We start from the raw sequence: 14,076 nt of genomic DNA on the forward strand, positions 1-14,076 counted from the left end.
TCAAACACTTAAAATACGAAAGCAAAGTTTAATACTTTTAGAAGGTAATACAGATGAATGTCTTTATCAATTTGAGTAGAGAATTGTTTACTAAATAATATTTTAAAATTCTGGGAGCTCCCTGGCTGTCCAGGGGTTAGGACTTGGTGCTTTCGCTGCTGCAGCCCCTCGTTCTGTCCCTCGTTGGGAAACTAAGATCCTGCAAGCACGTGGTACAGCCACAAGAAAAAAATTCTAATCATGAAAAAGACTCATAAAGCAACTGCATTAAAATCAAGAACTTCCTTTTGTTAAAAGACAGTGAAGAAAGTGAAGAGTCAGTCTACAAGCTGGGGGAACATATTCATAACATATCTAACCAACAAAGGAACACTATTGAGAATAAATAATTACAACAAGAAATAAGGAAAAGATAACCCAATAGAAAAATGGACAAAAGACCAGTGGTCCATAAATATGCTCCAGCTCATTAGTAATGAAGAAAATGGAAGTTAAGAGGACAGGACAATGAGATATCATTTTATACCCATTAAATTAGAAAAAAAATTTAATACTTCAGTGTTAGGGGAAATGTGGAGCAATGGGAGTATCTTTAATGCAGGTGGGAGTATAGATTGGTACAACCACTCTGGAAAACAATTTGACAGTGTTTTGCAAAGCTGAATACGACCACATCCTATGAGCTGTATATTCCACTCCTTTGTATGCACCCCATGGGGTCCCACAGAGTCGGACCCACAACTAAAGCGACTTAGCAGCAGCAGCAGCAGCAGAGAGACCCTTGAACAGGTGCACAAAAAGATATTTGCGAGATGGACCCTAACAGCATTCTTTGAAATAAACAAGTACTGAGAACAACCTGAATTTCCATGGGTGGGATAATGCATAAATAATGAAAAAAGATCACGTAGCAGAATGTTGTCCAGCTGTGAAAATGGATGACCTACAACTTCAGGCAGAAATAGAGATGAATCTTGGAAACGTAAAGTGAGTAGGAAGAAAGAAAAAGAAAGCCTAAGAAGACACACAGTATGACACTGTTTATAAATCCCAAAAGCACGAGTGAGCAACATGTTGTTTAGAGATATGTCCATATTAGGTAACGTTATTCTTAAAACTATGAGCATGATAAACACAGAATTCAAGGCAGGAATTACCTTTGAGGGAGAGGCAGGGAGGGAGTACTTGACTTCAAGGGTAAGCTGCTCCAAAGTAGGAATCATGTTCTAGACCTGAAATTTGGGGTGGGTTTGCAGGTATCCCTTTTATTACTATTGTAATTTATGTATACATCATATTTTTAAAAAATAACTCTTGGATGATTAAATATTAATGTCAAGCAAAATATTTCATTAAGAGGCAAGCCAGAAACTAGGAAAATACATTTGTAACACATCGATCTGACAAAAGAACACCTACATTAAAAAAGCACAAACAACTCAACTAAAAAATGGGCAAAAAACTTGAACAGGCACTTTGTAGGGCTGCCCTGGTGGTCCAGTGGTTAAGAATCTGCCTTGCAATGCAGGGGATACCAGTTCTACCCTGTTTGGGAGGACCCCCGCATGCCTTGGGGCAACTAAGCCCGTGCGCTGGAGCCCGTGAGCCACAGCTACCGAAGCTTGCGTGCCCGAGAGCCTGTACTCCACAACTAGAGAAGCCATGACAACGAGAAGCCCACGCACCCCAACCAGAGAGTAGTGCCTGCTCACCGCAGTTGGAGAAACCCTGAGCACAGCAGCGAAGACCCAGTGCAGCCAAAAATAATTTTTTTGAAAAAAAAGGTCTTAAACAGGCACATCACAAAGAGCCATCCAAATGGTAAATAAGCATTGAGAAAGTGCTTAACCTCATCACTCATGTGGAAAATGCAAATTAAAACCTCAGTGAGATACCAACATGTACCAGACAAGACAGCTGAAACATAGAAGTCTGACAATATTAGTGCTGAAAAGGATAGAGAGCTTTCATTTTCAGAGTGAGAGTAGATCATCGTATCCTCTTCTGAAAACTGTTGGACTTTATCTACTAAAGCTAAACATATGCTCAACCCTATCATTCAGTAATTTCATTACCAGGTATTCACCCAAGAGAAATGAACGCATATGTCTACAAAAGACATGGATGAAAATGTTCATGGCAGCCTTATTTGTAATAGCCCTAAACTGAAAATGACCTACATGTTCATCAGCAATGTATGGAAGTGCTGATATATTTGCATAATAAAAAGAACAAATTACTGATACAACATGGACAAATCTTTGACATTATGTGGAGAAAAAGTCAAATACACACATGCTGTATATTTCCATATGTATGAAGTTCAAGAGCAGGTTAGTTAATTTCTGATGATAGAAGTCAGTAGTGGTTGCCTCATGGTACCTAGGGAAACACACGAGGGAATTTGGGATGATAAAAATGTTCTGGATATTGATCTGAGTGGTGACTGTATGGTGTATACATGTGCATGTCATTATATACACATTTCATATTGTTGAACAATTAAGATTTGTGTATTTACCATTGCTATTGCTAAGTCACTTCAGTCGTGTCCAACTCTGTGCAACCCCATAGACGGCAGTCCACCAGACTTCCCCGTCCCTGGGATTCACCAGGCAAGAACACTGGAGTGGGTTGCCATTTCCTTCTCCAATGCATGAAAGTGAAAAGTGAAAGTGAAGTCACTCAGTCGTGTCCAACCCTCAGCGACCCCATGGACTGCAGCCCTCCAGGCTTCCCCGTCCCTGGGATTTTCCAGGCAAGAGTACTGGAGTGGGGTGCCATTGCCTTCTCCGGTATTTACCATATGTAGGTGATAACAATTTTAAAAAATTCTTCATGTCCCCTTTAAACCCAGTTTCTCCTCCCCAGAATGCGCTGTATAATTCTGGAACCCTTGACATTTTGGCTGAGGAAAGCTTCTTGAATCGCAGTGAGCAAACACAGCAAATAAATTGAGTATTATTAGGGACACAGTATGGCTCATAGATAAACAAGAAACCAGCTGAACATTCCTCTCAACCAGCTGAGAGGAATGTATTTTTCTGATGGATAGAGATAAGTAGAACAGGAAAGCTGACTGCCTCATGAATTCACTTGTTTATTCAACAAATACTTTCTGAACTTCTGCCATGGGCAGACGCAGTAGGAAGTTCTCTAAGGGTCAGGCCATCTTATTCATCCCTCAGCAGCAGAACTAGCTTCATCCTACCCTAGTTTGTTCTCTCTGTATTTGCCTCATTCCTTCACCGTTTCACCCTCTTCTCTGTGGATCTTTTACGTCTCTTGAGTTTAGGTTGCTTGGATTCAACCTTGGCCTATGAATCTTTGCAACTTAGGCTCTTCCTAAGTTCTGTCTCAGTCAGCTATAGCTGTGTAACAAAGTATACTAAAACTCAGTAGCTTAAAACAACAGTCCTTTGTCAGTTATAATTCTGTGGGTCAGAAATTTGAGCAGGGCTCAGTAGGCATGGCTTCTTCTCCATGTTACCAGTATCATCTATGAGTGAAAGTCACTCAGTCATGTCCAACTCTTTGCGACCCCATGGACTATACACTCCATAGAATTCTCCAGGCCAGAATACTGGAGTGGGTAGCCTTTCCCTTCTCCAGGGGATCTTCCCAACCCAGGGATCGAACCCAGGTCTCCTGCATTGCGGGCGGATTCTTTACCATCTGAGCCACAAGGGAAGCCCAAGAATACTGGAGTGGGGAGCCTATCCCTTCTCCAGCTGATCTTCCCAATCCAGGAATCGAACTGGGGTGTCCTGCGTTGAAGGCAGATTCTTTACCGACTGAGCTGTAAGAGAAGCCCGGTATCACCTGGGGCAGCTCAAATAAGGGCTTCCCTCTTCTTAACATGCCTGCAGGCATTACTTTAACACATCATTTCCTTTCCCATTGAGCTCTTGTGAAAGTTTCAGATAATGGCTGCCACTGTCCCTAAAACAAACATAGAAACATGTTAAACCACAGCCTTGGGCTTTGCACCAGTATGAGGTATCCTCTGTGTGTCTAAGAAAACTTGCTTAAGGAAATACACAGAGGTATCATCCATTCCATAATTGGGAGATTAAGATTTTTTATTTCTTTTACAAAAGAAAACTTTATCTGGGGGTAAACCCATATCTGGACAATTAAGTCAGTCCTCTCTCTTGAAACTGGTACCCGCTACACCTAGCTTTTTCCTGTATATCTCACTCCAGCTACATCTTCAAAAAACCAAAGTACCATAAAAAATGCAGATGGAGCAAAACAGAAATAAATGTGAAAGGCTGCAGATAAAATACATCAATCAGCCTTCTAAACCAGTAGATAATTTCAGAAAACATCCATGGAGCTCAAGCAGGGCATAACTGCCCTTCAGAGTTTGCAGACTCAGGGAGCATCGCTGATACAGGACAGGCTTAGAGAATTGGGTTACAGTACTGACTTAGTCATTATCTGCTAACTGTGATCCTGGCCTTCTCCAGGCTGCAGTTCCTCCTAGTGTGATGATTAATGAGGCAGTGCATAAAGCCCCTAGCACCATACAGAGCACCTTGTAGATAACACAATAGCCGATCGGCTTCTACTGGGACTGCTGGAGCAGCACAGGTCTGTAGACAGCTGGCTGTGCCCAGCCACTTTTATCACTGTCACGCAACCATTCCCAGTAGGCTGTCCCCACCTGGCACTGCCTCTTCCAAAAGAATCGTTCATTCTTCTCCTACATGAGGCTGTACACTCTTGTGGTCCAGCACTGGTGGGTCATTTGACCACATAGAAGATTTGATGGAAACATCATTATATATTAACTTGATGCATAGAAGAGGGCGACATACTGTTAAATACATCACAAATAACTCATTAACTTCCAAGCAAGGCTGACAGCCTCCAATAGCTTTTCACCTTCACACTGCCTTAAAATTTAGTTACAAATCAGCTTGTTCATACTTTGTAAAGTCTTCAAGGATAGATTTAGGACCCCAGAACCCCAGAACTCTTGTGGAAGAATCTAAACACTGGACACTGTGCCAGGCACAGCCTAGATGCCGAGAAAAGGTTAGCAGTTTACATTAAAACCTCACTCAAAACGCCATCCTAGGTTGGAGAGGCAAGATGAGGTAGTCCGTGGAAAATTAACAGGTGCTTTAAAAAGATGGTTTGCTTTATTCCATTTTCATTTCTCTTCTATGATTTTCCCCAGTCACTTACTCCTAAAACCCTACAAGTAAATGCTGTATTTAATACGAGCCCACTTAAGCTATTTCTGGCTGGTCGCGGTAGCTTGTGCAGTCATTCATGCTTACCATTTCAGAAACTGTTCAGCGATCCAAAGGTTAAAGGCAGGAAGTGGTTTATTCAGGGTCTGGCACAGATACAGTGAGTGTTCAGTATAGGTGAGTTCTTTATTTGAAAGCTGTGCTTACATTTTCATCTTGAATGACAGCAACAGAAAACAGGAAAGTTGAAATAGCAGTATGTGCTTAAGTAATATTCGATTTGTGTTATTTTCCATGATGTACTGTATGGCGAGTACTAATAACCTCAGCACTGAAACCCCAGATACTTATTTTTGTTTCAGTTTAGTCACTAAAAATTATTTGATGCTCCACATGGCTAATCATGTAGGAATTCATGCTCAAGTACTTCAGAAACTGTTCCATGATCTAAAGGTTCAACTCAGGATGTGGGTTACACCCTGCAGACAGTGGCAGCTACCACTCACTTTATAATTGAAGTTTTATCTCTATCAAAGTAATATATGTACGTACCTTAAAGTCAGAAGTTTTACAATGGAAAAGCTGACAGTGAAATACAGCAGTTCCTTTGGCTCTCCTCCAACACACCCCACCAGTTCCCCAGAAGCACCCACTTCCTGTTCTTTCAGCTGTTGCTTCTGCCCGTTACCTCCTTATTTCTAAACAATATGCTTGTACAGTGATTTCTGATTTTTTCCATCAACTGGCCACCCTGGAAGACTGGGATTTCCTCTCCTATGGACCCCACCCCACACTTATCCTTCCAACCTACCTATTATCACAAGTTTTGGTGAAATCAATATTCAGTATTCAATATTCATAATAACTATTATGTAAATATTATTCCCAGATGAGTTGTATATAATATGCTTTGATTTCAATTCTTTAATCAAGTTCCTGCACAAGAACTTTGGCAACCAAGCTAACAATTTGCTTGGTTTTCTAAATACCTATCTCTAACTTATCCCAAGTTGCCAACTGAAATGTAAATTGCTCCTCAGTACATTCAAACTAATGAGATATCCAGCAGCCTAATTTTTTTTCTTAACTGTGTCCCTCCTAGAGTCCTACTGCTTCAAATTACTGTCTTCCTTAGAACTTTAAATGGTTTCTTCTTTGCTCTAAGAAATCAGAATTATTTTAGAAATTGGTTGAGATATAGTTATTTTAAGCTAGTTTTATCAGGACCTTGAGCATTCAAGCTTCGTGCTCTCAATAAACTCAGTCTGAATGAGGAAACCCATGAAACAGAAAGATGCAGAGACACTTGCAGGGAATAGAAACAAGAGGTCATCCCAGGTGGAACTGGGTAGGTGCTTTCCTTTGGGGTCAGGCAGATGTGGGTTTGAATCCTGATTCTGCCCCTTGTGGGACCTCTGGTAACCAACTTAACCTCCCAGAGCCTCAATTTATTTCTCAATGAAATACAGATACCACTCACCTTTCCAGAATGTTGGAGAGATTCTATAAGAGAAGAGACATGGGAAAGCACCTACTACTACTTTGGACCATAACAGTCACAGGAAAACTCTCCAAATAAAACACAAGGTTCACATACCTCAGGATTTGTGCCAACATTAATTTCATATTGCAATCATTCTCCCCCAAACCACCATACAAACTTTGGGCTTTTACAGTTTTGTAGCTAGTGGAATGAAAAGCTCAGTTTAAAAAAATTGTTTTGGCCTATTCCTCGAGGCATGTAGGATCTTAGTTCCCTGACCAGGTATCAAACCTGCACCCCCTGCATTGGAAGCATGGAATTTTAACCACTGGACTGCCAAGGAAGTCCCAAATGCTCAGTTTTACTGGAAGATAAACCCTTTGTTGCAACTCATCCTCATTTCAGAGCTCAAGTTTTGCATGTCAGAAATTCCTTGCAGTGGTTATGAGAAAAATTGTCCCAGTAAAAATTCTGATCTTTCATATTTTATAAGAATTCCTGCCTGGAGAATTCCGTGGACAGAGAAGCCTGGCAGGCTACAGTCCATGGGGTTGCAAAGAGTCAAACATGACTGAACAACTAAAAAAATCATCAGGTTTCAAATTAGTCATCAGGTAGTATTTGTTGTTTGGTTGCTCAGTCATGTCCAACTCTTTGTGACCCCATGGACTGTAGCATGCTGGCCTTCCCTGTCCATCACTATCTCCCAGATTTTGCTCAGATTCATGTCCACTGAGTTGATGATGCCATCCAGATCACCATTAAGTCTCTCAGCATCCTCTGCAGACAGCAACTAGGAAGCATTGGCAAAAATACCAGCTTTGTGTCTGTTCATTGGATTTTTCTGGCCTTTCAAATCTATTTTTTTAATTTATATGAAATGAATGTTATTTTTAATAAAACCCAAATGAATACCGATTAAACAAAACTCACCTTGACATCTCCCTTCATCTCATCTTCCCACAGAAAAATCACTGTTATGTGTTTGATTAGTAGCCTTCTGGAGTTTTTCTGTCTATGCATTCTTAAGCGTGATGGGGTTTCCCTGATGGCTCAGATGGTAAGGACTCCACCTGAAATGCAGGAGCCCTGGGTTCAATACATATATTGACATACATATATTTTCCTGGATTCAATTTACTTACATGTTTTAAAGGAATTTACTGTCAGTGGTTTTCAATGGGGTAATCCTGCAATTTTTTTTCCTTGTTGTCCTTGTCTTGTTACCAATGTTATATGTACTTCATCAGGTATTTATAGGGGTCTTCCCTCTTTTTCAGTGCTCCAGAAGAATCTGTGTAAAATTAAGACTTCTTGAAAACTTAGTAGAAAGAACTTTCAAAATCATGAACTTTTGTGTTATATATGTTATGGAATTTTAAACGTTTTTTTAGAAGTTATAAAGCTTCTTTGCTTTCCATTTTTATTCATTTTTCTAATTTGATAATTTCATTTACATTATCAAATTCATTAACGTATCTATTCAGAGTATTCAATTAATGTCTTTTAAATTTCTATCTCTGTACTTTTGTATTTTTATAGTTAATTTTATATATGTATTTTTCCTTCTTGGTCAGTGTCCCCAAAGTTAATTCCCCTTTTCAAAGTCTATTTTGGGCTAATTTTAAAGGTTTTTTTCTATTACCTTGTTTCTCCTTATCAAAGGTTTATTGTATTGCTCTTGTTTTATCTTTAAAATGGAGACTTGTCTTTTAGAATTTTCAGCCATTGTTTTTCATATACTAACATTTAAAGTCAAACATTTATCCTTAGTATGGTTTTGATACATCTTAAGGCTTTTGTTGTTAGTCCTAATTTTTAAACATTTTCCACCGTAACTTCTCTAACCCATAAGTTGTCAGGTTAGCTTTTAATTTTCTAAACATAAGGACTTTTTCATTTTTGTTATTGTCTTCTAAGTGAACTGTTGTCAATGTTTCACCTTAGTTTTCTTTTGCCAGTCCTATAAATTTGTGTCAGTTGATTCATGCTATATGTAAGCTTATTTGGCTTCTTCCACTTAGCATTAAAAATGAGATTTATCCACATTTCTGATTGAATTAGTAGGTCATTCCCCTTTATTGCTAAATTCTGGTGCATAAATAAATACAGTTTATCCATTGCCTGCTGATGGACAAACATTTGTGTTTCCAGTGTTTGGCTACTATTAATAACATGGCTATGAACATTTTTTCACAAATTTGTTGTGAAAATTGTTTCACAACCATCTGTTGAAGGCTTTTTCCTGCACAAAAAGCAAATGCTGAGTTGAAAGAGAAATGTACCTTTTACAAGCAACTCCCAAAACTTTGTTCCAAAGTGGTGTTACGATTTTACATTCTCACCAGCAACATTGACAAAGTTCCAATTGCTCATTTCTGCAACATTTAGTGTTATTGGTTAAATTTTGGCTGTTTTGCTGAATAGGTAGTATCTGTAATTTAAAAGTGCACTTCCATGATCACTAGTGATGCGGAGTGCTTTTTAAATGTGTTTATTAGTACTCATGTATCATCCTTTGTGAAGGACCTATTCAAGTCCATTTAAAAACTGAGCTGTTCTTTATTGAGTTATAAGTTTTATATTCTGGATAAAGTCCTTTGTCAAGCAAATGATTTGTGAGCATTTTCTCCCAGTCAGAATGCTTTTTCACTTTCTTATGATGTATCTTCATATGAACATGCATTTCTTGAATTTAATCAGTTTTCATTGATTTCTGCATCTTGTCAAAAAAATTGCCACTCCCCAAATGATGTTCTTTGATGCTTTTAAAAGCTTTGTAGTTTCAGCCTTTACACTTAGATCTATGATCATCTGGAATTTTTGTGTTTGGTAAGAGGTAGGGTCAAGGTTTTTTAAAAATGGTTATCTAATTGTTTCAGAACGATTTGTTAAAAAGTACTTCCACATTAAAAATCGCTTTGGTGCCTCTGCCAAAAATAATTTGGTGATGTATTGTATGTGCATCTGTTTCTAGACTCTGTTGTACTCATCTATTTGCCCTAATGCTAGTATCACATGGTTTTTAGTTTTGTAGCAAAACCTCAAGTTCAGAAGTGTATGTCAAAGTCGCTCACTGCCTCTGTGACCCCATGGACTGTAACTGGCTAGGCTCCTCTTGTCCCTCGTGTACACCCTTCTTCAGGATTCTTGCTCCTTTAGGTCCTTTGCAGTGCCATGTGAACTTTAGGTCATTTTGTCTCCTTAAAAATGTTTGCTATTGTAAGCGAGTAAGGTATTGTGGACTTAGGCAGCACCTCAGATAGCTCTGAAAAACTGCTCCAGAGGTTGAGTGGGGAAAGGACCGTATATATGTGATTTTGGTGAAGGATGAGTACATGCAGTCAGGCACACATTTTCCCAGGTTTCTGCTAGTCTCATGAAGCTTTCTGCTAGTCAAGATGAACAGTTACCACTGTGAAGGATTTTAGTGCTTTTCTCCATATGAGGAGATACTACTGGGCTAATAAAATCAGCTCCTGAAGTATCTGAAGACCTGTTCTGCCAGTGCCCCCCATACCCCTCACACTAGCATAGAGCACCTCATTTCTGTGCACCCTCAACTTTTAGTGGGTGTTGAAAATCAGCAGCTCCAACAGCACATGACTTAGTCCTTGTAGAGACACATGGCAAGTGCCAATTTGTAGTTGACGTTCTATTTACCATACCCTCTGTTATACAACTCTGGATAGCAAAAAGGTCCCTTTAATCTAGGTGATATACAGGTATGGTTTTCCATTTTTGTTCCTTAAGCCAGTGCATGACCTTTGGAGTATTCAAACTGCAGACATATAAGCAAAGAAAACAGAGGTTTGATCAAAACATTCAACTGTATTCAATTTTTTCTTCAGTTTAAAGACTTTCTATATCAAATTACTTATCTATGCATCCTGTATGAGATCATTAACCGACAGTGAACTGTGCAAACCTCTTCTAGTCCTTTCTAGTATATAAAAACTTGTTTGCAACTTTTTAATGATCACTTGTTTTCCCCCTGCATTATTAGTTACTACCAAGATATTAATTAGAGATTTGCTGTTAAGGTAATTCAAACCCAATGCCCTCAGTGATATGACAAGGTATTATCTCCAGTGTTTAAAATTATCACACTATTTTCCTCTGTTCTTTGTATTTTAATTTCCTGATGGAGTGAAAATTGTTTGATAAAAGCTACAATTTACCAAGCCCTGTCTGAAACACTGCGAATACTCTACGTGTACCATCTTGATCTTCATGGCACTGAGGTTAAGTACTGGGTTGGCAAAAAACCCATAAAAACCGGAACAAACTTTTTGGCCAACCCAGTAGTATCCCCTATTTCTTGTTGAATAAACAGAAAAAAAGTTCAGGAATTTGCTCAAAGTCCATAAACATCAGCAGTAATATTCAAAATTTATGCATGTGATTTAAGATTTATCTCCTTAGCCTGCACTCTTAAAACACGGTTATATACTTGCCTCTATGTGTATGAGAGGGAAAAGCAGACAGAAGCTCCCAGGACAGATCGTTTCATCCAGGTTTATAGTTAAAAGCATTCAGTAGAGGTTGAGGAACCCACTTGAATAAATACAGGAAACTCAAAGGCTGACAACTGAAGAAACTGAAAAACTAAGAAGCAGTTCTCAGAACTCAAATGCAAAGGTCATATTCAGAGGTGCAGAAGGACTAAAGCAGCTTAATAAACATAACAAGGGCACAAGTACTCAACCAGAAAACCACCATCCCCCGTTCGTGAGCTGCCAAGCTGACACTACATTTAGATGAGTATTATTAAAAACACAGGGATATACATAGTGTTTAACAAAAACTGGCTAAATTTTTATGTGCATTTTCAAAGTGTGAAATTCACTGGAGTGACACACTGTGTTTCCCATTAGTCAGCTGTATCGTTTGCGAGTCTTCCTCCTCCAAAAAAGTTCAATAGATTTATGTTAAAGACAACATGTGTATTGAAAGTAGCAATTTTATTTGAGTTAAAATTATTTACAAAAACCCAAAGACATACTTCATGAAACTGGTACAAACTATTTTTTTCCTGCCGTTGGCTTTTGCTCCAAAGATCACAGCTGAGAAATACTGTATAAAATAAAAATAGGATTGGATTCAGAAAAGTACTCTACCTTCTAGTTTCCAATTGGTAGTATTTACAGAAATATTTACAATGGAAAAAAAGGTTACTTTAAAACTTTAGTTAATTTGCAAGTCAGCCTCAAGTACCCTAAAATGCAGAGTTCTCTGAGGGTTAAAAACACACAAATGCACTGCGTTTGGTGAGGTGATTTCTCCCCCACCACTCCCCACCAAAATCTGCATCTCTATCAGTGCTTGACAATTAGTTATTATTTAAAAAACAAAACAAAACAAAAAACTGTTAAACACTGAGGTAAATCAATTCTCAAATGATTACCAGTGTAACAGAAAAATGTAGTTCGCCCTGATTGTTCTTATCCAAATGTCTTATAATATCCCTTACCATTCAGCCACAAGTCAGTTTTACTAAAAATCTCCTCCTTTTCCTAAATCCAATGATTAATAAATATCAATGTATTTTAAAATAATTTAACTAATTCAATTTTATGGATATCATTTACCAATAAGCATTTAAAATAGTTTGCTAAGCTAGCTTGTATACTCAGGGCAAATACAACCTCAATCTTTTCTCAAGTTACACTGGCATACTATGCTCTTAAAAGGTGACGGGTGGGGGGCTCGGGGGGAGGAGGAAGAAGAAAACAATTTGACTGAAATCAGTTACTTCCTTATAGATTTCCCAACAATCTGCATTATCAAAAATAGGAAGACAATAAAAGGCAGCCACTGCATTAAAAACATTACAGCTGGCACTGATCCAAGAGCCCCGATTTGTCACTTTATACAAGGAAATAACCAAGTCTAAGTGGGTAAAAATTAGACTTTTAGCTATTTTCCCCAATACACACCAAACTAATATTTTTATGGCTTCAAGTTTTACAAATCCAATGAAGAAACATGATATAACTACCTGAAAGGTATTTTAAAGTATTAAATGAAAATCTCTGGAAAGCCTGTATTCAGGCCCAATCAGTAAAAGAAAAAATGTATAACCAGTGGTCTGAACAATAATTAATACAATAAAAATTTGCAATGTTGTAAAATTAAATATATAAAATATGTTACTGTGTGCTCCAAACCACACACTGTTCTATGAACTAAGAATCTGGATGAAGAAAAGGGTCTTCTCTAAACCAACAATTTAAGGCTTTGCGTTTATGCATTTGATCCTGTCACTCCTATAGAAGAATATACATGGTATCTGGGAATGTGAATTCCACATTGGTGTTTTAGCTTCCTTATATTTACTGTATTGAACATTAGAAAATATATCTAGAGAGTTCTCCCTCAAAACTTAATCATGTTTCAAGAGTCTCCCCTAACTTTAAGGGTAAACTACCCTGGGTTTGTCTATGTTGCTTCATCCTTTAACAGGGCACATCATCTTATATTCCCTCAAACTGTTATTTGTTTTCTTGCATCTATAGCTATGACTTACTATGGTATGATAATGAGTATGGTCATGGTCTCAAAGGTGAAAAATACTTCAACAACCCAAACCAAATCAAGAATAAAAAAATATACTAATCCCTTGTGTCTTTGGATTCCATCTAATTTTAAATATAGACAGTAGTTCAGGGAACAACAACAAAAAAAATTCACAAAATTATTAAAAGCTTTATTTACGATTGGAATCATTCAACAAAAAAGCAAAAGCAAATGAGCCTGAAAAAGGAACTAAGCTGTTGTCTAGAATGTCCTCAGAACATTCAATACCTCAGTAGCTAAGCTGCCTTTGCACCTGGCTGGCATGACAACAGTGGCTCAACATACACAGCAGTTGCACTAACAGCAGCACAAGTTTTCCCCTTAAACTTGCCCAGAATAAAGCAAGAGAACAAGGGAGAGTATCAATTCTGCCAAAGTGTGTTTAAATACTGCGTGGAACTGTTAACAGCCTGAACCTTTTCCCTCATTTTTGATAGTTGCAGATTGATGTAGTAACTGTCATTTAGCAAATGCAGAATGCATGACGAAGAAGAAATCAGGTGGCCTTAAAAATCCAAATATGAATGATACTGATGAATGTTCTTGGTTTATCTTCAAGGACTTCTTCCGTGACTTTTCTTTGTCTAAGTATAGCTCCAGCATTACCGAGCACCTGAAGCAAAGGTCAAGCAGCTAGCAGTGTTCCAAGTACTCAATCACTCTAGAGATGGACTTCTGGCCCGTGGTTCCAACAGCACACTGCAAAGGGGAGGGGTGGAGGTGGGGGCGAGTGGGGTGGGAGTGGAGAGGAAGCCACAGTTAATTTTCCAAAGCACTGAATCAGAGCTTAAACTATTTAGCTTTAGTAAA

General features: G+C 38.4%; 1 protein-coding gene across 2 annotated transcripts in view; it reads right to left on the reverse strand.

Annotated features, from left to right (window-relative positions):
• Positions 1-11,632: 11,632 nt before the first annotated feature.
• The window catches only part of WAPL (WAPL cohesin release factor), a 77,709-nt gene continuing 75,265 nt past the window's right edge, over positions 11,633-14,076 (reverse strand). For both annotated transcript variants that reach the window (XM_005909982.3, XM_070364887.1), the window contains exon 19: positions 11,633-13,965. In XM_005909982.3, coding sequence (XP_005910044.2) covers positions 13,900-13,965 — 66 coding nt within the window. In that variant the 3' untranslated portion in view covers positions 11,633-13,899. The remainder of the gene's footprint in view (positions 13,966-14,076) is intronic.

Source organism: Bos mutus, chromosome 28 (genome assembly GCF_027580195.1).
Source record: "Bos mutus isolate GX-2022 chromosome 28, NWIPB_WYAK_1.1, whole genome shotgun sequence".
Lineage (NCBI taxonomy): Eukaryota > Metazoa > Chordata > Mammalia > Artiodactyla > Bovidae > Bos > Bos mutus.